Source organism: Pinus tabuliformis, chromosome 8 (assembly GCF_031772625.1).
Source record: "Pinus tabuliformis cultivar Carrire ecotype Pingquan chromosome 8, CPIR1, whole genome shotgun sequence".
Classification (NCBI taxonomy): domain Eukaryota; kingdom Viridiplantae; phylum Streptophyta; class Pinopsida; order Pinales; family Pinaceae; genus Pinus; species Pinus tabuliformis.
The window spans coordinates 1,035,673,823-1,035,697,350 of NC_142294.1; the positions used below are offsets into that span (position 1 = coordinate 1,035,673,823).

A 23,528-nucleotide genomic window follows, 5' to 3' on the forward strand; every position below is an offset into this window, starting at 1 on the left:
CCTCTCTATCCTCTGTTCCGCGGCACCTACGAGCATTTCCTTCTCCAAGTGCAAACAATAGTCTTCAAATACTTTAGCCATGACATTCAATCGGAAAGCGAGACGGAAGAAAAAGTCGATTTCGAGCCGGTTAAACTCGGAATTGCTAATGCCGCTCACTTTGGTATAGAAAGCATTATTATAGTGCTCCAATGGTTGGAGTTTAAGCAAAATTCAACAAACTTCCACAGTGTTTGGAATTTCATGGGATAAAAACAAAGCAAAACAAAATTTATGAAATTAAACAGCATTTCTTAAAAATGCCATGGAATTTCAGGCTATTGAAGAAGAAAAAGGCTAGAATTTGTGAAATTTAAACATAGATGTTTTCGATTTCCTCAGCGGATAGAATTTCTAGGGAAGAAATAGGGCAACAACTAAAATTGACGAATTCGTGAGCAAAGATTCTTTAAAATTCCCCGCCAGACGAAATTGCAAGGGATAAACGAAGGAGGAGGTTGGAGTTAGTCACATTAATAAGAGATTTTCATCATATTATTTAACAAAACTAGCCATGCATGCATGGGCCCATAGGCCTCAAGGGTTCAATATAGCTCTGATACCAAGTGTAAGGACCGTTTCTATACTATATACTTTTTTTTTTTAAAATAATTCACAATAAAATACAACCAGAAGAGAAAAACGTTGGGAATTCAAATTTAAACAACACTGTCTAACACATTCCTGAAATTCATTTCACTGAATATATCATAAAATTTACATACATTTAACTAAGACCATAAAGCAATCATACAAAATAATATTGCAACACTGTTCACCATAAGACGAGACTCCACTTGATTTGATGTTACTTGTATTCCCTTGTTTCCAGTCACCTCCGAGAGTGAATGACGACGTACTTGATCCGAATGCGATGACCCACCGGTTAACCTCCTAGCCTACTCCTTGGGTACTCTTCTTCCCCACGAACCCTCGAGCTGCAATGGGGTTGTACAATGGAAGAATGCACTAGCTGGTAGAGGAGAGCCCTCCTTGGCTCAAGAGTCCCCTCTCTAAAATCCTCTACCTCACCAAACTCACTATAGTTTCGTAATCACGGCTCTGACAGTGTCTCATCCATCCAACCATAGGGTTCCCCAAAAGTCCCTTTTCCCATGGCTTGCCTCTTCTTTTATAGGAGTCCTTATAGGTGACACTTGGCATGTCATGCATAATTAATTATTTTTTATAATTCAATAGTTTGATTAATCACCCACCCATGTGTCACTCTCTCATCAAGGGTCTCCAAAATTATTTACTTAAATTTTAATTTAAAACTAATATTTTCCTCACCTAAACAAGATTCCTATTTCTTCTCCTAGTTACCTCTTGATCCCCCTTGTTACTCCTTAATTTGTGTTCATTACTAAAGTCAATTAATGAGTTCAAGATTTGATCCCCTATCCATTCCCTAATTTAATTCAAGTTTTCTCTTAGATGGATATTCTTGCCACATGGAGGTTCTCTACATTCCTCTAAAATTTAATCTATTAATTTTATTTTAATTCATCTTCCTTTTCTCTTAATTAGGTTTAACTAGTTTAGGATTAATCTTTATCCTTACATTTATGTCCCTCTTTCCCCTTTTTACCTAATTAAACCACAATCTACCTAATATTTTCCAACATGGGGAGGGTAGAGTTTTTAAGATAAAATAACTTATTTCTTCCCATGATCCTCTTAACCCAAATTTTATTCTTGATTTAATTACCTTGGTTTCTAACATCATTTACCCTTGATGTAAATTTACCTAGTTTTCATTTCTTGATTATATTTAATTTATTTATTTTTAATGGTTCCAAGGGTGCCAAGTTTGGTCGTGCCCTTCAAGAACTTCCCTTGAAGTCCCAAGGGTGCCACGCCTGATAATTTATTTGTAATGCCAAGGGTACCAAGTTTGGTCGTTCTCTTCAAGAACTTCCCTTGAAGTTCCAAGGGTGCCATGCCTAACAATTTATTTGTGATGCCAAGGGTGCCAAGTTTGGTCGTGCCCTTCAAGAACTTCCCTTGAAGTTCCAAGGGTGCCACGCCTAACAATTTATTTGTGATGCCAAGGGTGCCAAGTTGGTCGTGCCCTTCAAGAAATTCCCTTGAAGTTCCAAGGGTGCCACTCCAGTTGCCCTTCAAGCATTCAGTGACTACGAAGGGAAAGTATAGGTGCAACAACAGAGACCACTATAATCTCTTATGTTGCCTGCTATAGTCAGACTAATGGTGTCGGGGATCAAGGAATCTGCCTTGATGCGCGCCCCCCGGTAAAATCTTCATGAGTGAACCAACTTTAGGACTTGCCCTCATGACATCATTATCTTCAAGGCGAAGGTGTTTCAACCTTTCTAGCCCAAGTCATAGCGGGAGTGCTAGTGGGTGAGATCAGGGACATTGTCCCACCCCTCCCATGTAGTTCCATCCACTTGTACAACCCCATTACCCATATGTGAGTCATTCGGTCAAGCAACTAATCTGTGCCTGCAACCATTAACATATCATCAGAATATAGATAAATATATATATAATAGGTTCCAAAATCGACTTAGAATTTCAAAGATAAAATAATATAAATTTTCATCAAACCAGGTGTCATCAACTCGTCATATGCGAGTGCCTCTGATGGTTTCCTGCCATACTCAATAATCATCAGTAACAAGGTTTCTCAGTGTTAGTCATTGTCATAATAGCATCATTAACATCACCTAGTCATTCGCATCATTGCTCATTGTGAACTAGAACTAATGCAAGTAGGTAACATGGGGGCACATCCATCATGGCTATCATCATCATAACATCAATGGAAACATACCTATCCATTAAAGCTATCATCATCATGATATCAATAGAGAGCATACATATCTTTTACTGCTACCATCATCATAAATTCAATAGAGACCAAACATAACCATTTATGCTACAATCATCATAGTATCAATAGAGAACATTCATAACCATACATGCTACAATCATCATAATACCAATAGATACATACATAACCATTAATGCTATCTTCATCATTATATCAATGGAGAACATACATAAACATCACAACCACTAATAATAAAGTCATATGTCCAGATCCTCAACCTGAGGTCCTCAAAGGATAAAGTGTGGACCTTAGGGCTAAATAAATGTTAATGACATATCATTGCCAGTCAACTAGAGCGGGGCACTACATCAACGATACTCTTGTCAGTGGGGAATGTCTCATTCAAAGGATCCGGAGAATCCAAAGAACCAAGCCAGGGAGATGACACGTAAGTGTACAAATTCATACTGAAAACATAATGATTGTCTGAAGCGGCCATCGAAGCCAAGACAATTTCTTGATAATTAAGTTCCAATGGACTTAAAGGCATAGAATCGGCAAATGAATCAATTTGATTTGTGGTAGTTTTAATCAAAGGATCCGTAGAGACCAAGATCATATTGACTGAATGAACATTCGGAGGTGGGAGAGAAAACATACCCATTAAAGTAGAGTTTTTGAAGAGACTTTCCCCCACACTCTCGTAAGGAATCTTAGTATTTCCCACGTAAGGAACGTTGTCGTTGGATGAACCAGAAGAAAAGAAGGACAGTTGATCAACCGTGACAATTTTTCCTTCATGAGGAAAACGAAGTACGTGGAACAAAGAAGACACCACACAAAACATGGCGTGGGTCCAACTTCGCCTGAGAAGAAGGTTGTAGTTGAGATTTGCATCTACAACTTCTACTTCTAATTCAACAATCTTTCCTTCTAATGTAATCGGAAAGTTCGTGAGAATACCATATGGACGCAAACCTCTGTTGTCAAAGGCTTCTAGGGTGTTCAGAGACTGGTTAAGAGGAGTGCCAATGGCTTTCCAACACGAAACTGACATGATGCAGGTAGAGGCACCTTCATCAATAATCGTTCGATGAATCGTCTTTCCTTTGATAAGAACCTGTATCATAAATGCAATCTGATGAGGAAGACGAGGCACGTGGTTTTCTAGATCGAAAGTAATCAGACTCGAATCAGAAGGATCAATAACACCTATGGCAGACAATAGTGACTTCCGCTGCGTTGGACAGGATTGGAGAACCTCCAAGGCAGACATCATCGAAGGTGCTTGAGCTAAATCCTCAACAATATTGTAATGTTGCGCAGCTCTAGCATTCAGATTAAAAGATGACTTCCAAAGAACACCTTTGGGAGGTGGTCGGATGACGGACTCACTGTTAGGGCACTCGATATGGAGCGGACCAGAACTGGACGGAGTAGAAGTAGAAGGAACATCGGTAGCTTCTTTCTCCATTGTCTGCTTAGACGTGGTTTGATAGTCCTTAGTTCGAGTAGCGATCAAGATAGGTGATGAACCTTGCATCATGAACACTTGAGAACCTGAGGAAGCAGATGACTATGGTTGGTCTACCAACTGTGTGCTGTGATGGAAAGGGTTCTTTTAAGGCAACCAGAGTTTCTTTCAACAAGCAATTAACTTCAGAATGTTGGGGACAATCCTTAGTGTAATGATCCTCCTCACAGATGAGGCAAGGATATTTCGGCTTTCTTTTAGAAGCATCATCAGTAGATGATTTAGGAGGGTCCTATTTTGGGGCATCAACTTTGGCCTTACCTTTTCCCTTCTTTTTACCTTTAGAGGCCTTATCTGCTGTGGTAGACTAGACAACATGCACCTCAGAGGTTTTACCAGGACTAGATGAATTTTTGGAGGGATTATTGGAACCAGTGTTCGAGACAAATTTTTGCTTCGAAGAAGCTTCGCGGAAGTTTGAGACACATAACCAATTACATCGTCAACAAGTGGTGTATCCGAAGATTTTGATGCTGTTAGATCCGATGATGGTCTCGGAGCATTAGGTAACATCTCGTACAATGTGCCAGATTGCGAATAGACCAAGTCTAAATACTAGGCACAGGTGATAGCTTGCTCTTCAGTAACACATCCACCCATAGCTATGTCCTTAGCAATCTTGCTAACAAATGATTTTGTGAACCATTATGTCAACAACTCATCAGCAATCTCAAACTTGATGAGGCGATGCTGACGTCTCCATTCATGGATATGATCAGAAATGTGGGTCGCGGTGTCTTGCTTAAGGGACGTAAGCAAATGAGTGCCAGTTTCATATCGAACCGACAATTGGAAATGAGTGAGGAAAGCCATAGCGAGAGAGTTGAAATCACTGTAGGTACCTTGAGGCAATTCGATGTACCATTTAGTGGCAACACCTGTGAGAGTTCTCTGAAAGAGTCGAAGATGGATAGAATCATCAACATACGAATTGGAGGAGCACTAGAGGTGATATGTCATCACGTGGGCTTGCAGATCCTCCTTAGCTTTTCCCTCAAATTTGGGGCAATCGCTCGGAATTTTCGTTGGAACTGGAGGCTAGTAAGGCAAATGAAGAATGGGATCATTCGTAAGCCTCAAGACATCGGGCAGCTCCAACGTAGCCAAGAAAGGCAATTGTGTGTTAAACGGCATATAGGGTCTTTGAGGAGACCCAAACTGTCCATCCTTGCTGGTAAGGATTTGGCCCCCATGGTGGAGGATTTTGTCCATATGGAACCTGATTTTGTCCCCATTGAGGGTTCCCTTGACCATAAGGTGGATTGGGTCCAGGGTAGGCTTGATATTGTCCTACCATAGGCCGCTAATAAGCATTGTATGTGACATACGGGTTATAAGGTTGTTGAAATTGTTGACCTTGGATGTGAGGAGATTGACCCTGCTCCTGCAGGGGTTGACCTTGGCCTTGCAAAGGCTGACCTTGCTGATACGCACATAAAGCTTGCCGCTGCCAAGGCTGACTTTGTTGCTGTAAAGGTTGACTTTGCTGCTGTAATGGTTGACCTTGCCGCCGCAACGGTTGGCCTTGCGAGGACAAAGGTTGGCAAGACTACTGAACAAACTGAGTTTGCTGCTGCAAAGGTTGTTGCAATTGTGGCAAAGGTTGCCCTTGTTGCTGCAATGCTTGCCCTTGCTGCTGCAAAGATTGCCCTTTCTGCTGCGAATGTTGCCCTTATTGCTGCAAAGGTTGTCCTTGTTGCTGCAAGGGTAGCTGGACAGTTCCTTGGGTTATACCCTGAGGGTATTGATAGTTCCCGAATTGAATCTAGCCATATCCACCAGGAATAGTGGATTGACCAGGTTGGACATAAGCTCCAACTTGAGGAATGTAAGGTGGATTAACGAAGACTTGCGAACCATATGGGACATAAGCCTATTGGAATGGAACTTGAGCCATATACGGCTGCTGATATTGGACATTACCTGACTCGGATGGACCAACAGGGTTAGGAATAGCACCATAATAAGGTTGATTAACTCCAACCATGTGAGTTTGTAATCCACTCACATTGGTTTCGCCTGACACAAGAGGAGTATTTGGATCTTGCCCCCCAAGTGGTGGTACATTCTATCCACTTGATGGAGGGGTAGAAGAACTTATCGAGACCTGACCTGAGACAGTCAGTTGAATCAGAAGGGTTGGTTGAAACGATTGTGATAGAATGGTAGGTTGAACAAGAACTGAGGTGACTGCAGTTTGTACAGAAGTTCAAGAGGTCGTGTTTGGAATGAATGGACCTGATGTAGGCATAGCATTGGAAGACCAAATGGGGTTTTGATATAATGACGAGACACTAGGAGTACCCGAAACTAATTGAGCTAGAGTGGTATAGCCATGTGGCAACATGGGACCACTAGTTGGGTGAGAGACGAGACTCTTCCTGTATAAGGAAAACCTTCTGGAGGAAATTCATATCCTTGCTCATCATCCACATGAGGAGTATGGGTAGTGGAAACTTCTGAATGATCGGGAGAGGATACTGGAATTTTACCTTCTGACTCCATAGATGGAAACAATTGGTGACGAGGAATTGGAGATGTATGAGGAGATAACTCCAAAGGAATACCATGCTGCTCGTACTGACTGTAAAGGCACTAAGGAGATATCACAACATGATCGAACAATGGATTTGATGAATAGACAACAAGCCTCTGCGGACTCTCAGGGGTCTGAATAGGATTATCAGAGGAATTCGGATCAGATTCTTGAGGTGACCAGGAATTTGATGGAGGCGGACGAGAAGACAAAGGTTGGATGCTCAAAATAATTCCAAGTTCAAAACCTTGATCCTCAAGTGACTGAGGAAGTTCCAGATGAACTCCTTGGGAGGACCCTTCAGTATCAGACAATGAAGGGGAACTATGAGATGAACTCAATGGTTCAACCACGATGACTCTCAACAACAAAAAAGGAAAGGAAATTCGTTTAGGGCTTTTAACAATCTTGAAATTAACAGGGAATTACTCAATTTTGGTCCAAGAAGCAACTGCTTGGGTTCGACATGTTTATCATGGGTAGTTATTTTTTAGAAACAAAAACTTTGCCTTTTCATCTTTTAAGAGTCGAGAAAAGGACGAAAAGGTGACTCTAGTCGCTTTCGATGGTTTAGCGAGCTTGAAAGGACAAGTTGCTCGATGATCTTTTCAAATTTAAAGAGTCAGAAAAGATCGAAATGACTACTCAGGTGAATCTAGGTAAAAGGAGTACCAAGTAACCGTGAACTGCAATATACACCTCAACAAATAAATTTACCAAGGACTTGACATACGTGCAGGCAATCTCCCCGAATGTTGTGTTTGGTGTATCACGTTTACAGGGCGGCAGACTTGGCTTCCTATGGATAAAGGTTTGCAACCTACGGGGGTCTCCCTTTATATATGTGACGGTACGAGGAGCACAAGTCTGTGCTAGTGCTATCTAATGCCGAAGCGAACGACAGCTGCTAAGTTTTAAAGACGCTGGAACACGTCTCTAGCCTAGACCACTAAATATGAACGTTAATGTTTCAAATGCTCCTTAGATTAATTGATAGATTTTAAAGTTGATCTTGGAATTATGTTTCAATTTCAAGGCCTTAACGATGTTACCTGTTCCTAAAATGCAAACTAGATGATGAAATGAAATCCTTCAATTCGATGAAAGCTATCTATGTAGGGAAGAAGATCACTCAAATCATGCATCAAACCAAATGCAAAAGTGCATCCATGACAATCTTCAAATGCTAAATGCAAAATATGAAATCTAATCTTTCATATGATAAGAAAATGCAATGCCAAAACAAACCTTAAAGCAAAATTTCCTTAAGATATAATGATGATTTTTTCTCTTTTTCAAAATGCAACTAACGTAATCTAGTGCAAAAGTAAAAGAGAATGCAAGCAAGCCAACAAATATGAAAATCTCTTTCACATCAATGATTTGAATGCAACTCAAAATGCTTTGAAAACTATGAAAAGAATAACACTTTCACTTTCACTTTTTGAAACACAAAATTCAAAGCAAACACTTCCTTTTGATTCCAATGAGACAATTACAAATCTATCATTTGTCAAAGAGAACTTAAGCAACTTCCACAGTAACTACTAATGAAAACAACTCAAGACACAAGAACCAAAAGTGATCTGCAAAGGATGTCTGAACACACAAAGACTCTTTAACACAGGTAATTGATCTCTGATAACTGATGAAAAGACCAACGAGTGGACGAAGGTTGACCTAGAAGACCTAGAAACCCTAAAAGGCTAATCAAACTTCAAGGACACTCAAACCAAGTTAAAAGGTGATTGCAATTAGACAATAACAAATTCAATGAAGATCACACTGGTAAATCACTGGGAGAAGGCAAACAAAACTGAAAATAAGAAGAGAAACCCTAAATTTCTTAATTTTATGCAATCATCGCACCTGTCAGGAGGAAAGTAGCGATCATCACTACTGTAATCAACAAACTCGCGATATCATCGCGACTGTCAGGGTCAAACCCACGATGGTCGAGGAAAACAAAAAAGAAACTCAAAATCTTCAAGAACAATTCAAATTAACAACCTTCAGATATCTACCAGAAAGTGACACTGACTACATACAAGCAATGAAGTCTAAAAATGAATGGTTGATCAAACTCGTCAAAAAGACAAGGTGAAGAAAGGGAAGGAAAGGATCATAGGCTCCCATTGGAGTCGCCATTTTGTTGACAAGGTTAATCCTCTCTGTAGACATAGAAAATCCCTCTAGCCCAATGAGTGAGTCTAACAACTGAAGTGATAATCAACTAGACATCTTCCTAGATTATAATTGAAAAGTAGAATGAGAGAGATGACCTACCTCGTTTTGATGCTATTCCAATTTCCTTTGTTGAGAGCCTCGAACCACTTGTGTCACGGACTTGTTCCTGCTTCTCTCAGTGCTTATGTACCTGCACAAGTGATCAAGAGACAACAAAGCATGCCAAAACCAATAGAAAATCCAATAATAACCTACTTAGTTGATCAAGGAATGCCAAGCTAATACATACATGAACATATATATTTTGGGAAGATGAACCAACAGTTGTATATTATTTAAAGAATAAAGGGAAGCTTACAACCATAGCCTTGATGTTGAAAGGCTCTCCTTGAGCAGTAATCCAAATCCAAGCCAAGAAACATTCCAAACACTCCTCCAAGTCTACTGAATAGCCTCTAAGCACAAGCTCAACATAGGGTGCAAATGGACATAGACCAACCATTTGGGAATGGGAGAGGAGGAATTTATAGGCATGGAGAGGGCTTCTCCAAAGATAGGATTAGGCCCACATCTCAAGGAGGTAGCTCATAGGGATAAGACAAAGAGGTTAAGTTAGGAGGATTCAACCTCATCTATGCGAAACCACCTCCAGCTCGCCGCTTTGGAAGCTTCTAGATCACGAAGCTTCTCATCCTCTTTGGAAAAATTACCTTTTTGGGATCATCGCGGGTATGACAAGGAACAGAGCGATGCCATCACGGGTCAAACATGGTGCAACAGGCGACCATCGCGGTTTTGAGCTTCATAAGAGCGATGACCCTCATTTTAGGGTTTTAAGAGCTATTTCTTCAAGGAAAACTCAAGACATTTTCCAAGCAAAGTTAAAGGAGGGATATGAGTTGTATACATGGATGAGTATACTGTATAATGGTCATGTTTCGGGAACTTCAGGATATGTCATAGGGAAGTGCAGGAGGCATGACAAAATATTGTGTAACAGATGGCCATAATGATAAGGGGTAGAACTCATGCTTGGCTTTTGCCCACATGCTATTATTAAATGTTTGGACCATCTTTTGCATTTTATGATTTTTCCTTTTCTTTTATTTTTTGCTTATGGCCATGATATGCTTTTAACTTTGTTTAGCTGCATGAACCTTTAGGGCATCATTTCTAGGCTTGAACCAACTATATGTGGACAAGGGGAGGAGAGTTCTAGTGCCTTGTGGACCCAATGGTCATCTGGACCCATAAAAGGAAAAATGTTAAATAGGGCTCATAATGTGCAGAGAGAAGTGAAAAATGTGAAATGGGAAAATGGGACCACGCTACCAAAACTAGGGTTTCCCATGTAGTGCCCTACTTAAAGACATAGGCCAATAGGGAGATCCCACGAGACTAGGATTGAGGATTAACCCCCCCATTTAAGGTGAGGGAACAAAACCACGATTAAAGCCCTTTCCTTTTTCCAAGTCGCCCAATAATTCGTGCCCAAAATGCCCAAATGAAAAACAAGTATAGGCACCCGATTGCACAATGAAAAACAACCTTTTGGGTTGGATTTCCCACCTTCTAACATATGCTCTTGACAAATGGGCGAGAAAGCATACAACTGATGCAGGGAGTAGAGATAAAGTGGCACATCACATCGACTATAAGGTGTTTGCCAGGGGTTGATGGCTACTGATTGGAAGAAGATGAATAGGGGAAAATCTCTCCTAGGGGGTATCCATTTTTGGTGGGTAACATTTGGATCCAAATGGGACATGAGCTCATAGTAGAGCACATGATCTGTTAATTTTCCATTGTTCTATGCTATTACAATCACTTTAGCCCAATTATTTCTTCAATTAGCAATCACTTTCTAAACAATTCAATTCCACTAACAAATAGCAATTGCAGATAGAACAATATATCAAGATGCAATAGAAGTCAATCAGGAGCAATAACAAGAGACATGTGATTTGGTAAAATACTAGGAAAAAACTCTAAAGGGGGAAAACCTTTTCAAATAATTCTTCTTATTAGATTGTCATAAAATGTTCAACAGAGAGATACAATAATTCAATTCATCAACAACAAAGTCAAAGTCAATTCTTTGACTATCCAAGAGATCAACCAACCAAAATCCAATAGATGAGCCTCAAAGATAAATTTGGTCAAGTCAAAGTTTGTAATTCTGTCAAAATCAACAACAGCCAAAGATGCCCTAACTAGTCCTAAAGTCAACAGTCAAACTCCTCCAAAAGAGCCTAGTTGTCAGTCAAAATACTTGGCGTTCCTTGCTGGTCAAACTTATGTCAAAATAGTCCCAAACAACTCGGTCAAACTTAGTCAACAGAGAGAGAAAGTCCACAGTCAAACTTCATATTTCTTGCGGTCAAAGTATATGGTCAACAAAAGTCAAACTACCTAGAAAACCTCAATCTTTGTGCCAAAGAATGAGACCTCCAAAAGTAGATTCAAAAAGTCAAGTCAAACCAAGTCAAACTCCTTCTAAACTCCAAAAAGTCAACACTGGTCAAAGGCTAGTCAATGACAGATATCATCCCAATCAAAGAGAATCTCTCTCCTCGCACGTGTGAAAGAAGACTTGCAATATCAGAAGTAGTCGAACCTCTAAAGAGAAGAAGAAGATGTGTGTGATGATTTCTCCAAATGATGTGACATGAGGTCTATTTATAGGCGTTGGAGGAGACCCAATTTGACTTCTAGGTTGACCTAAACTTTTGTGCACATGGGTTTTCACATTAAAAATATATTTTTCCTTGACCAAATTAAATTATTCCATGGGCAAAGAGGGTATTCTCCGGATGAGGAAGGTTGTCCAAAGGGGGGAATTTGTGCTTGAGCTACAAAATTAACACTTCCTCTCAGCTAGGGGGGAACTTTCGACTGCAATATGAATCTCATCGCAAACATCTTGTCATTGTCATCACTAAATCAAGTCATGTCTCGTCTCTACTCATTTCCGCTCATCTGTTGAACACTCTCGGATCTAAAAGAAGAAGAATATAACATCATAGAGGAGCTCAAGCTACCAACATCTATCCAAGGACAATAGGCAGGATACAACTTCCCATGGAAGGTAAGGATCACAACTATCCTATTGTCCACTGATCTTCACAACTTGGCCCTCAAGAGTCAGTGGTAGAACACCTCCATCCTATCACTTGGGAAGGATACTACTTACCGAGAGGTAAGGATCACAACTATCCCAAGTATGCTCACCCATTGGCCAAATGGAGAGAAACAATCCCAACAAGCCCAACTTGTGGGTAGGATGCCAACCGGGGTATACTTTGTCAAGTCCCAAAGATGACAATAGGCAAGATGATACTTACCATGTGGTAAGGATCTCAACTATCTTATTGTCAGACAATAGGCATGATACTACTTACCGTGAGGTAAGGATCACAACTATCCTATTGTCCAGAGTTCCCTCAACCCCAGGAGCTCTCTGGCTCAATTCCTCTCCCTGTGAGCTCAAACAGGGGGGAAGAGCATAGCTCAGTGTCCTCAATCAGTCGGGATCCTTACCCAGGAGGGTCACATCCACTAGTCTAAGCTGCTCTCTGAAGTCCAAGAACTTCCCTTTTGGCAAAACCTTGGTGAGTGTGTCTGCTCATTAGTCGAAATATGATAGAGTCTCACTGCTCCTCTCTACACCATGTCTCGTATGTAATGATACCTATACTCAATATGCTTGGACTTGTCCTGAAATATAGGATTATCTGCCAATCAGATCCCACTCTTGTTGTCACAATATATCGTTGTCGTATCCAGGACCTTCTCAAATAGCTCTCCAAAGATATTCCTCAATCATACTACCTCAGCTAGCCATGCTAGCAGCAATATACTCTGCCTCGATCGTGCTCAAAGCTACGGACTTCTACTTCCTGCTCATCCAAGATATCATGGCAAACCCCAAATTAAAGCAGCACCCTGATGTGCTTGTTCTGTCAATAACATTTCTAGGCCAATCAGCACCAATGTATCCATGTAGCCTCGCATCTCCGGATATATATCTCAAACCAAGAAATCCATCACGATGACGTCGAAAGTGCTTCCATGAGAGTCGCTCACAGGTTTGAGAAGTATGGAACCATTGAACTCCACAATCAAAGATTAAAACAAAAATGCTGCCATGAGAGTCAACCACAGGTTTGAGAAATGTGGAACCATTGAACTCAATCAAAGGTTAGAACAAAAATGATCAAAGAAAAGAAGATACCTGCTAGGGGGCTTGGCCTACAAACATACTACCTTGAGTTCCCAAAGCCTTAAACCAAGCTTCCTACCTTTCCAAATCTGACTTTTGTCAGTCAGAAAAATATCCTAGAAGTATTAGCTCAAAACATGAATTGTATTTAAATGTGAAAAGATGTTGAATTGTTGCAGATCAAATATATTCCACAATCATCTATGTTTAGAAGCAAGAGGATATTCAATTATGTTTTCCTTCAAGTTTGATGCTTGATTTTTCATATAAGACTTTGCAACACCCTTGAAATTCTTTTTGTTGGATTTGGTTGATGGTACACTCCATTGCATAACTTATGTCTGGACCATGCAGGTGATATCATTAAAACATTGAAAGAAAACAACAATGAATACACTTGGGGTAATGTAACTGTTAAGCTTGCTGAATCATTTGGATTCTGTTGGGGTGTGGAACGAGCTGTTCAAATTGCATATGAAGCAAGAAAACAATTTCCAGATCAGAAGCTGTGGATTACCAATGAAATAATACACAATCCAACTGTGAATCAGGTATGGAATCAATCAGTTTGGTGCATGTTAGTTCAATTTCCTGTCTTTTCTTAAAAACTGAATACAGTTTGTACCAACTCACCTAGATGGTTGCTAATCAATGCAGAGACTGAAGGAGATGCAGATTGAAGACATTCCTGTAATGGAAGAAGGGAAAAAATTTGATGTCGTAAACAATGATGATGTGGTTATTCTTCCAGCTTTTGGAGCAGCACTAAGTGAAATGCAGATTCTCGATGAAAAAGGTGTGAAGATTGTGGATACTACATGTCCATGGGTTTCAAAGGTACAAATTATTGCAATGTTTTGAAAACATTGAATTTTGTTGCAACCAGGACAATACAATACTGGATCTTTTATCCAGATTCATGATATAAACTCATCATTACAAACAAAATGTGTTTAATTAGCTTGCCTGGTTTCATTATCTAGGTTTGGAACACTGTGGAGAAGCATAAAAAGGAAAGCTTTACTTCTGTAATCCATGGAAAGAAAGGGCATGAGGAAACAGTTGCCACTTCATCATTTGCAGGGAAATATATAGTTGTAAAGGACATCAAGGAGGTACCTGAAAAACTCGTTACAAAATCACGTACACAAATAATTCTAAATTCTAAAACAGGCCTAGAAATTATTCCATATTCAGCATGGTGTACCAGTGATTACAATAAAACTTACATTGGATATTGTTTACAGGCAACATATGTGTGTGACTACATTCTGGCTGGCAAGCTTGATGGTTCTAGTAGTACTAAAGAAGAATTTCTTAAAGTACGTAAAATACATGAACAGATTTGTCACTTCAGAAAATAATATATTAGACTTCACACACTTTAAGAGATTCTCTTTTCTCATATATTATCATTCTGATACAACCTTTCTACTTTTCTAATTCGTCCTCCAGAAATTTGAAAAAGCTATTTCAAGGGGATTTGATCCTGATTGTGACTTGGTTAAAGTTGGAATTGCCAACCAGACAACAATGTTGAAAGGAGAAACTGAAGAGATAGGTCATCAATCAATCTAAGTTCATTCTTCAGTGCATGTTATGGAATGAGCGGTTAAAGTTTGACAGGCCCTTTTCTAAATGATATTCAATTATACATACAGGAAAACTTCTTGAGAAAACGATGATGCAAAAATATGGAGTGGAATTTATCAATGAGCATTTTATGAGCTTCAACACTATATGCGATGCAACACAGGTACTCGGGATGTTGGTGTACATGCACATTAGTTAGCTTTAGTTAGCTTTAGAGCTTGCATGTGGTGTTTATGTTACACACATTAGTTACCTTTAGTGCTTGCATGTGGTGTACATGCACATTAACATAGCATAAAACACACTTAGCTTTAGTTGGCCTTAGTGCTTGCATGTAGTTAATCTTAACTTAGTTTCTTTATGTATTGATTCTCTCAGCAATATTGAGATACATAATTCATTCTCTCTTCCAATTTTATTTTTCAATTTTTGAAAGTTTATGCAATTATTCTCTAGCTAGGTCCTTACTTGTGCTCTAATAATTTTACACAAGAGAATGTTCATTGATGTTTGTTTTCATTTTGATGCTTTGGTTTTCCATCCTGACTGCTGTGTTACAATTTACATAAGTCGTTTTGCTACAAGAGTAAATGACTTGCTTGTATCATGCCTTTGAATTCCAATGTTTTTTCTCTACTTGTAATCGCTCGTCATTTCCAAAATTAATAGTGTGGGGATAACTTTGTGACTTGTCTACGAAGGTCTGATTTTGATTGTCGGTTTAATTGATTGGCCATTATCCATTTATAAATTGCCCTTGGAATGGACTAAAAAAGTCCCATAAATATTAATGAAAATAGCTTGTCCTACTTTGTGGCAGTTACAATCTCTTTCTTTTTGCATAATTCTTTAGTTTTCAATTTGTTTTTATTTTTTATTTTTTGTTGGCTTGACCCATGGGGAATTGAACTTTGAATCTCATGGTTTACATAATACTTCATAACATAGTGATCTCTAGTTGAGCTGCTCCCCATGAGCTTTGGTTTTTAATTTGTTGATTCTACCACTCGGATTTCATTTTTAGAAACTGCTTGATTTCCGTCTCATTCTTCTAGTTGGCTATCCATCATGTTGACTCAAGTCTAGATAAAACTGGCAACAGAACCAATGCTGTCTTCAAATGAATATCTGAACACGGGTGAACAACCAAATATATTTATATATAAAACATAGACATAGGCATAACAAGGGCAAGATAATGCAGAAAAATAGATTATATTATAACCTAAGTCACATGACACGAGGACACGAGACACGGAGGACATGTAAATACGAGTATTCAATATGAAATGCAGCAACCCAGAAACAGGACACGAGGGACACGTTATATATATATTTAATATAATATATATATATATATATATATATATATATATATACACCGAGATATAGTATTAAGCATATTGCAAGTGGAAATGCAGTATTTAAAACTGTTAAAAATAAACAGTAGGTACACTTAGCACTGCATGCTAGCTCGAATGAAAACCTAGTGGCCCGTGGGTTGAAAATTGTCTGACATAAATGATAATCATTATTATATTATCGTAACATAATCATTTGATTAGATGACACTGGACAGTGGACAGACTTATTTATATTTGTATACTGGCCCTGGAATTCGACAACGTAAGCTGCACAGTGCACACACAATCAAACACATTTTTTATGGGCTTGCTGCTTAAGTTTAATTGCGTCTATGGCATTATACATATGGTCTACAGGCCACGACTTACCTGAACCAGTGAACCTCACACATGTTGCCAAGTTACCAAACCTTCCAGTGACCAAACGACTCCATGAGTCCACGGAGATGACTTGGCTCCACACGACGATTATACATTGACGGAGAGTGACGACATCGGAGGAAAATAGCAAAAGAACCTCGAAAAAATAATTGCATCGGCTTTAAACCATTGATTTCGTGGGGTAGGTATTCAACCGGAGAAAAAATGTTAGGGCAACGTTTTTTAGACTCTGAATACTCATTTTCCATGACTAGGACACGAAGAAACGATCGAATACGTTTTATGTTTTCCAGGACACGTGAAAAACATTTTCGACACGTTTTAGGGCCGTTTTCGTGTCCGACACGTTAAATACGGGACACGGGACCTTGGAGGACGTAACCTGTGACTTAGATTATAACTAATGAAATACATAGGAGGATCTATTCTCTCTCTTTTTCAATTCATAGATTGCTTGCATATTTCTTCATGGTTAAGTTATGATAAGTTATTATTAGTGTTATGAGACTCAGCTTGGGAAAAAATCGACAAGCACAAAAGTATAAAAAAATACACGCATTTTTATGAAAATAAATAAGTTTTAATTTATATCGAACTTTTCTGACCGTACAATGCAGAGTCAAACTCAAGGACTTCTGAGTATGATTTGTGAGCATGGTAGCAATGGTTATTAATAATTATAACACACTAACTGAATGTGTTTGCCAATTGAGAAGCAGTTGACTTGCTAACAGAACAAACTATCCTACCTGGAATTTCGACTCAGTTGGGTCTGTTTTCTCGACAGATCTTCCTTCCAAGCTCTCTCTAATGTAGCATCACAATAATGCAAATTCCTTTTACAAAAAATGCTAATGACAATCATCTACACTTTCCTGCTGGATTCTTTGATCTCTATGCTTAAAAATCCAATGATCTTTGTTGCAACCTCTTCTACAATTTTTCAATCTTTTGTTACTGAACCTAGAATAAAATTGGTACCTTTGACAATGTCAACTAGTTATCTTTGCCCCTTCCCCCCCACCGACACCACACACAACTAAACATTACTTCAATCTCTTAAAGTGAAAGTTACATGAATTGTGGGTGCAGATCAGAATTGGCATAAAATTCTGGTATGGGTGTGGCACCAATAAAAAATTTGGGATCCAACACCCCAATACTATTTTTTTCACTGAACATAATATCAGTGATTTTTACTGCTGCCCCAAAAATTGCCACCAAAAAATCGCAATTTTTTCAAAAACTGTGCAATTTGTGCTGATTTCTCATGCCACAATAGAAAAAATCGCCAGAACAGTAAGCCTATGTGGTTTTAAAGATTTATTTCAGTTTTTTTGCTCATTTTGTTGTTGTTGTTGTTTTTCTTTTCTATTGGAGAAGGAAGAAAGAGAGATTGTGGTCATTTTCAAGGAGGGATTGAGGGCCAAACAACCATTATCATCACCAACAAAGATTGTCTAGTGGATCAAATGTTCAAGATCATTTTCCAAATCAGCTAGACAGACTTATCATCTTCCATTCGCAGGTATGTTCTTAAATACCTCTTGTTAATGATTTTTTCCATACATTTAAACATGCATGCTTGCCTCTTTGCCTAACTACATTTTTCTTCTTCCTTTTTTGTCATTTTTCTATGATTTTCATGACCATGAAACAATGTAAGGGTTTTGTCCATATGGGACAACAAGCTTCATTTAGTTTTAAGTTTTTTATGCACCCTCTTATTGCCAATTTTCATTGCAAATAATCTAATTTAAATTTCCAAAAATTTGATTTTTTAAATGAGGAGGCTTTTACTTTTTGTGCTTGGATTGAATTTTCAAGCTGTCCATTTCCATTGCAAATATGCGGCCTTGGACACTTTTTGGCAGTATGGGGAACTTGAAGATAGGCCAAACTGACAATTACTGGATTGGAAATTGTGTGGCCTGTTACTGCTTAAAATAGCCCATTGTCACCTCAGCTAAGGCTCCCTACTCTTTACAGATTTTCACCAATGGGAGGAGACCCGATATAATAAGGATCATGGAGATGAATGAATCAATGATAGGGTGAAAGGTGATCTCTGAAGCCTATTCACAAGAGAGACTCAAGTATATGGCTTGCTTGCTAGGAAATCAAGATGAAAGGCTTTCTAAGAAGGGCTTAGGAGAATTCCAAGGGCTAGGGTTTGAGTGAATGACTTGTCAAGGAGGTTCCTAGGCCTTAAAATCCTTGTGAAAACTTGGATTCCAAGTGGTTTTGTGGAATTATCTTCAGAAGGTTGTGGGACCACACAGGACCAAGTGGACCTAAAATTAGGTCAAGGGGATGGAGTTGATCAACCAAATGTGTGCTTGACCTAATTGAGGTGGAGAAGGGAATTAATGGAGAAATTTCCTTGGAATTTGATACAATAATCCCAATGAGGTCACTAGCCAAGGGAAACAAAGGGCAAGAATCAATCTCAGAGCTAGGGCTTGAAATATCTCAAGATCCCACTGTCGGAATGGATTCAAATTTGGAGGGCTCCTAAGAGACATAACAACACAATAGAGGCTAGGAGATCGACTTTTTTTTATGTGTAACTTGTGAGAAATGTGATGCCCTAGGTCCCCTATGGAGGCTAGGCCTAGAAGAAAAGAGGGAGAGGTGATAAAGAATACGTTTCTGGTGATCACCTATGGAGGACCGGTGCCTAATCCTTTGGGAGAAATGAATTCAAGGAGATTCCAATGCTTATGATGTCTTCACTTGGTCAAGGAGGCCTATAAAACAATTTTGCATGACAATTAGGGCATGGACAATTGCTTCAAGGTCTTTATACTCTGGTATGCAATATGTGATGACTTATCAAGCTAAAATTTCAACGAAATATCTCTAGGAATATTCACTTATTCAAACATGGCCCAGGACATGATGCAACGCTATACAGAGACAAATTTCCACCATTTCACAAAAGAAAAGCAACAAATTTCAGCCTAGTATAGCGAAAATCCCCAACAGCATGCATGTGACATAAGAAAAAGACAAATTAGCATTAAAGAGAACTTCCATGTGAGAACAAGTATTTCCAATCATCATCATATGCCAATATAGAAGCTCCAAGACAAAAATGAAGAGATCTGAACATCAAGTTCATCCATCGATCCAATTTTGTCCTCCAAAAAGAATAGCGAAATTCTCTCAAGCGATAATGATCCAATCCAAGTGATGGTGAGGGAATGAATAACCTCATCTATTTATACAATCTCTAATGAGTTCAATTTAGCTAATTTGGCCTAATTGAGCCCCTAAAATAAAATAATGTGCATAATAACAATACTTTTGGCGACAAGCCTACCAAATAGCTCAATAATACAAGAATAATCCATTAAAAGAGGGTCGAATGATCGACCAAGTGAGTCGTTGGGCCTTTGAGGAGGCCTAATGAAGTCCAAATGGTGCCAGGATGTAGAAATGGACTCCCATCATAGTGGACAAGGGGTTGGTCCCTCGTTCTTCAAGCAAAAACTTGTGGTGTTCCCAAGTGGGTGTGGGGGCACAAGGTCATCCTCATGGGTCTCCAAATGGATCAAAAGTGCCTGTAGACCATATGTAAGGGCTAGAATGATGACATACACCTTGCCTCTGGAGTGGGGAATAATCCTTTGGACCCTGGAACATCTGCCAAGTGTATGGTGCATCTGTGGAATCGGTTGGGCATGGTGAACCAGGTGCATCATCCTCATCTAAAAGGTGGAATAGGAGCAATCAACAAACGCTGCTTTGGATCCATGAAGTAATCTTAGCTATGGTGGAGGCCCATGGCTCTAAACGCTCACCCTACAAGTGCCAATGTAGCCCTCTGGAGGGCTAGGACCCCGTATAGGGAGATCAATCCCCCAATGGGAATCCACTTGCAACCTTGCATAAGATCCAATGTGTCCCCTTGCCATCCAATACAATAAATCATTGGAATAATCAAGTAAAAGAGCTTACAAGTCATGAAACCAGTGGGGTACTTCATGGTGGCATGCCCTTCCACAGTGGGCTTTGGTATGTACAAGTGTCTCCAAGCTCAATAGGGGGTTTGCCAAGGATCTTATTAGGTGGTTTCAACCTCTAGAGGGGTTGACATGTTCGTGGTACATCCCTCAATTGGTAGGTGGCAAGTGATATAATGATGGAACAGATGGGGATCAGGGAAAACATCTAGACCACACGTTAAGGAGCTAAGGTGCCTAAAATAAGGGAAGCCCACAGCTGGGTGTATGAGTGTAGGAGGGAGCAAATCGTGGTACATGAGTTACCCCGACCTTTGTTTTTCCACCCTTCTTCATATGCCTTTTGCCTTTTATTGATTTTTCTTCATAACTGCTTGGGGCTCCAAGGGATGAGAGCATGATACCCCCTTAAGGTGGGGCGGTTCATTGCCCACTATGGCTTGGGCCAATCCTGGGTTCCTTAATGATAGAGGGGGCTCATCTAGGGCCCATAGGAACTAGGGTGATGGCCATGGATAAGGGGTAGAGCTCATGTTTGGCTTTTACCCACATGATAAATTTGTATGTCCAAACCATCTTTTGCATTTTGTGGTATATTTCCTGTTGAGAGTGGCCAAATTATGATTTTTCTTTTCCTTTTAGCTGCATCAACCTTTGGGGCATCATTCTAGGTCCGACCCAAGGTGTGGACAACGAGAGGGGGAGGCTAACCCTATGTGGACCCAGATGGGAAAAGAGATGGATGGGGCTAAAATGAGTGGAAGGGGTGTCATGTTGGTGGCATCAGGAAGCGGGACCATGCAAGAAAAATCAAGATTTCCCATGTAGTGCTAACCCTAAAGCCAAATGGTCACCAAAGGAGATCCCACGGGACTAGGATACAATGGTAACCATGAAATCGAGCAATGGAGACAAGAATACAAGCCTAACCCACTCTTTCCGCTGAATCCCTCCCACCAGTCCATGCCCAAAAGTGCCCATGACAAGTAAGGAAAATTACTCAACTATACCAATGAAAAGCCATACCTTTGGGGTCGGGAGGCCCACCTTCAAACATACATTCATGACAAGTAGTCGAGGGACCACATGGCTGGCTCAAGTGGCAGAGACAATGGCACATTGAGCTATCTGACGGCTACAAGGGGCTGAGGACCACTAGGAGAGAATTTTTCTCCCATATAGACTACCCACTAGTGGTGGGTAACATCTGGCTCCAACTAGGACATGAGCTCTTGGGAAAGTGCATGAAGCTCTTCGAATGGGAGGTCATGAGAACACTGGTACTGTAGACCTGTTAATTGCACATACAAAGACTAAGCACACAGGGCAACATGTTTTCGTGGTGTTTAAATGATCACCCATGCTTAATATTAGGCCGCAAAAATTAATAGGAAAGTAAAGATGTGCAAATTTAATTTAAAGGCAGCTAATCTACCATGAGAAATATCACATGATGTCAGTTCTAATGCAAAAAATCAGCATGCAATGCATCCTACCCTAACATGCATATAGTAAGGCGAATACTAAGTGTAGTCATAAAGTCAATGCAACCAACATATCATCATATCAATATACATATGCTTGCCAGTATGATTACACATGAAACCACACCCAAAGCGAATGCAGACATAATCACATGGAGGGTGAAGTGGGTGGGAGGTTGGAAAACATGATCTCCATTCGAGGTAAAAGGGAGCCCTAAGAGGGGAATAGGTCAATCAGAAGTGCATGGCTTTCCCTCCAAGTACACAATGGTGGAATGAAAGATCACTCTCAAGAACTCCCTATCACAACCATTGTTTATAATATTATGCTTTGTAGATGCCACAAGGTCGTGATGAGAGGAGAACGAAGGGTGAGGGAAGGAAGGAGAGCAACATTGGAGAGGGGAGTTTATGGAGTGATCATAATCGTGAGGGTGTGTCTAGGGAGACAAAGAATAGTCAATGAGGGGCTCTTCCTTGACACTATACTCAAAAGGGGGAAAGGGCTCATGCTCACTTGAGATCATATGACAAGGGTTGAGGGAATCACTTGAAGAAGAATCAAAGTGATAAACAAGAGGAAAAGGCAAAGGGGAGGGCGAAGTGTCATATTCAATGGGTTTTTCTTTGACAAAATCATAATTTAAAGGCTTAAGTGAGTTGAATATAGAATCATACTGAGGATTGGTGGGTGCCTTATCGATTCCTTAGTATCGAAGATTGGCTCTTCCCTAAAAGGAGAATCGAATACTTCCAACTACCCCTCTTCATGCAAGGGAAAATAATAATTCTCCTTCCCAAAGGTATCAATGGATATGTCATCATAAATAATGCTCAAGAGAAAGGGAAGACCAATCACAAACTCATCCTCCTTGTCGGTGTTGTGAATGGGAGCATAATCAAATTGAGGACCAACAATTTCGCATTTCTTCTTTTCAATGTCGAAGTAATCTCCAATGTCATCTTCCAAGGGGCTAATGGGATCAACTTCCTCAAGGTTCTCAAAAGGGGAGTCATCAGGAATAATATCCTTGAGAAAGGTAAGGTTAGTCTCAACTTCACCTTCCATAGATTCTTCCTTCTCAACAAGTGTTCTCAAAATAATATTTTTTATCATGTGGATCCAAGGAGGACTCGTCCTCCTGCTTATGACCTAGTTCCTCAAGGTTATCTTCACCTTGGTTAGCCAGCTAGTGGGACTTCTCTTCTTCCCTTTTCTCTTGAAGAACAATAGCTAAGGAATTTGTTACATGATTTTGGTAAAATGTTTCTAGGAGGAGAGCAATGGTAGGGTTTTATTTATATTCACATTTCATCTTATGAAGCTTCACCTCTTCTTCATGTAGATGGAAGAATACTTCATTAGCATTACATTCCCTTACTAACCCCCTGCATGGCCTACTATATTCATCCACCTTTT

At 39.8% G+C, this 23,528-nt stretch overlaps 1 protein-coding gene across 1 annotated transcript in view; it reads left to right on the plus strand.

Moving 5' to 3' along the window:
* Positions 1-23,528, plus strand: part of LOC149238898 (4-hydroxy-3-methylbut-2-enyl diphosphate reductase, chloroplastic-like) — a 162,976-nt gene that overhangs the window by 44,676 nt on the left and 94,772 nt on the right. Inside the window, exons 2-7 of the mRNA XM_089373221.1 lie at positions 13,673-13,869; positions 13,976-14,155; positions 14,302-14,433; positions 14,566-14,640; positions 14,774-14,879; positions 14,980-15,074. Of these exons, the coding sequence (XP_089229347.1) occupies positions 13,673-13,869; positions 13,976-14,155; positions 14,302-14,433; positions 14,566-14,640; positions 14,774-14,879; positions 14,980-15,074 (785 nt within the window). The remainder of the gene's footprint in view (positions 1-13,672; positions 13,870-13,975; positions 14,156-14,301; positions 14,434-14,565; positions 14,641-14,773; positions 14,880-14,979; positions 15,075-23,528) is intronic.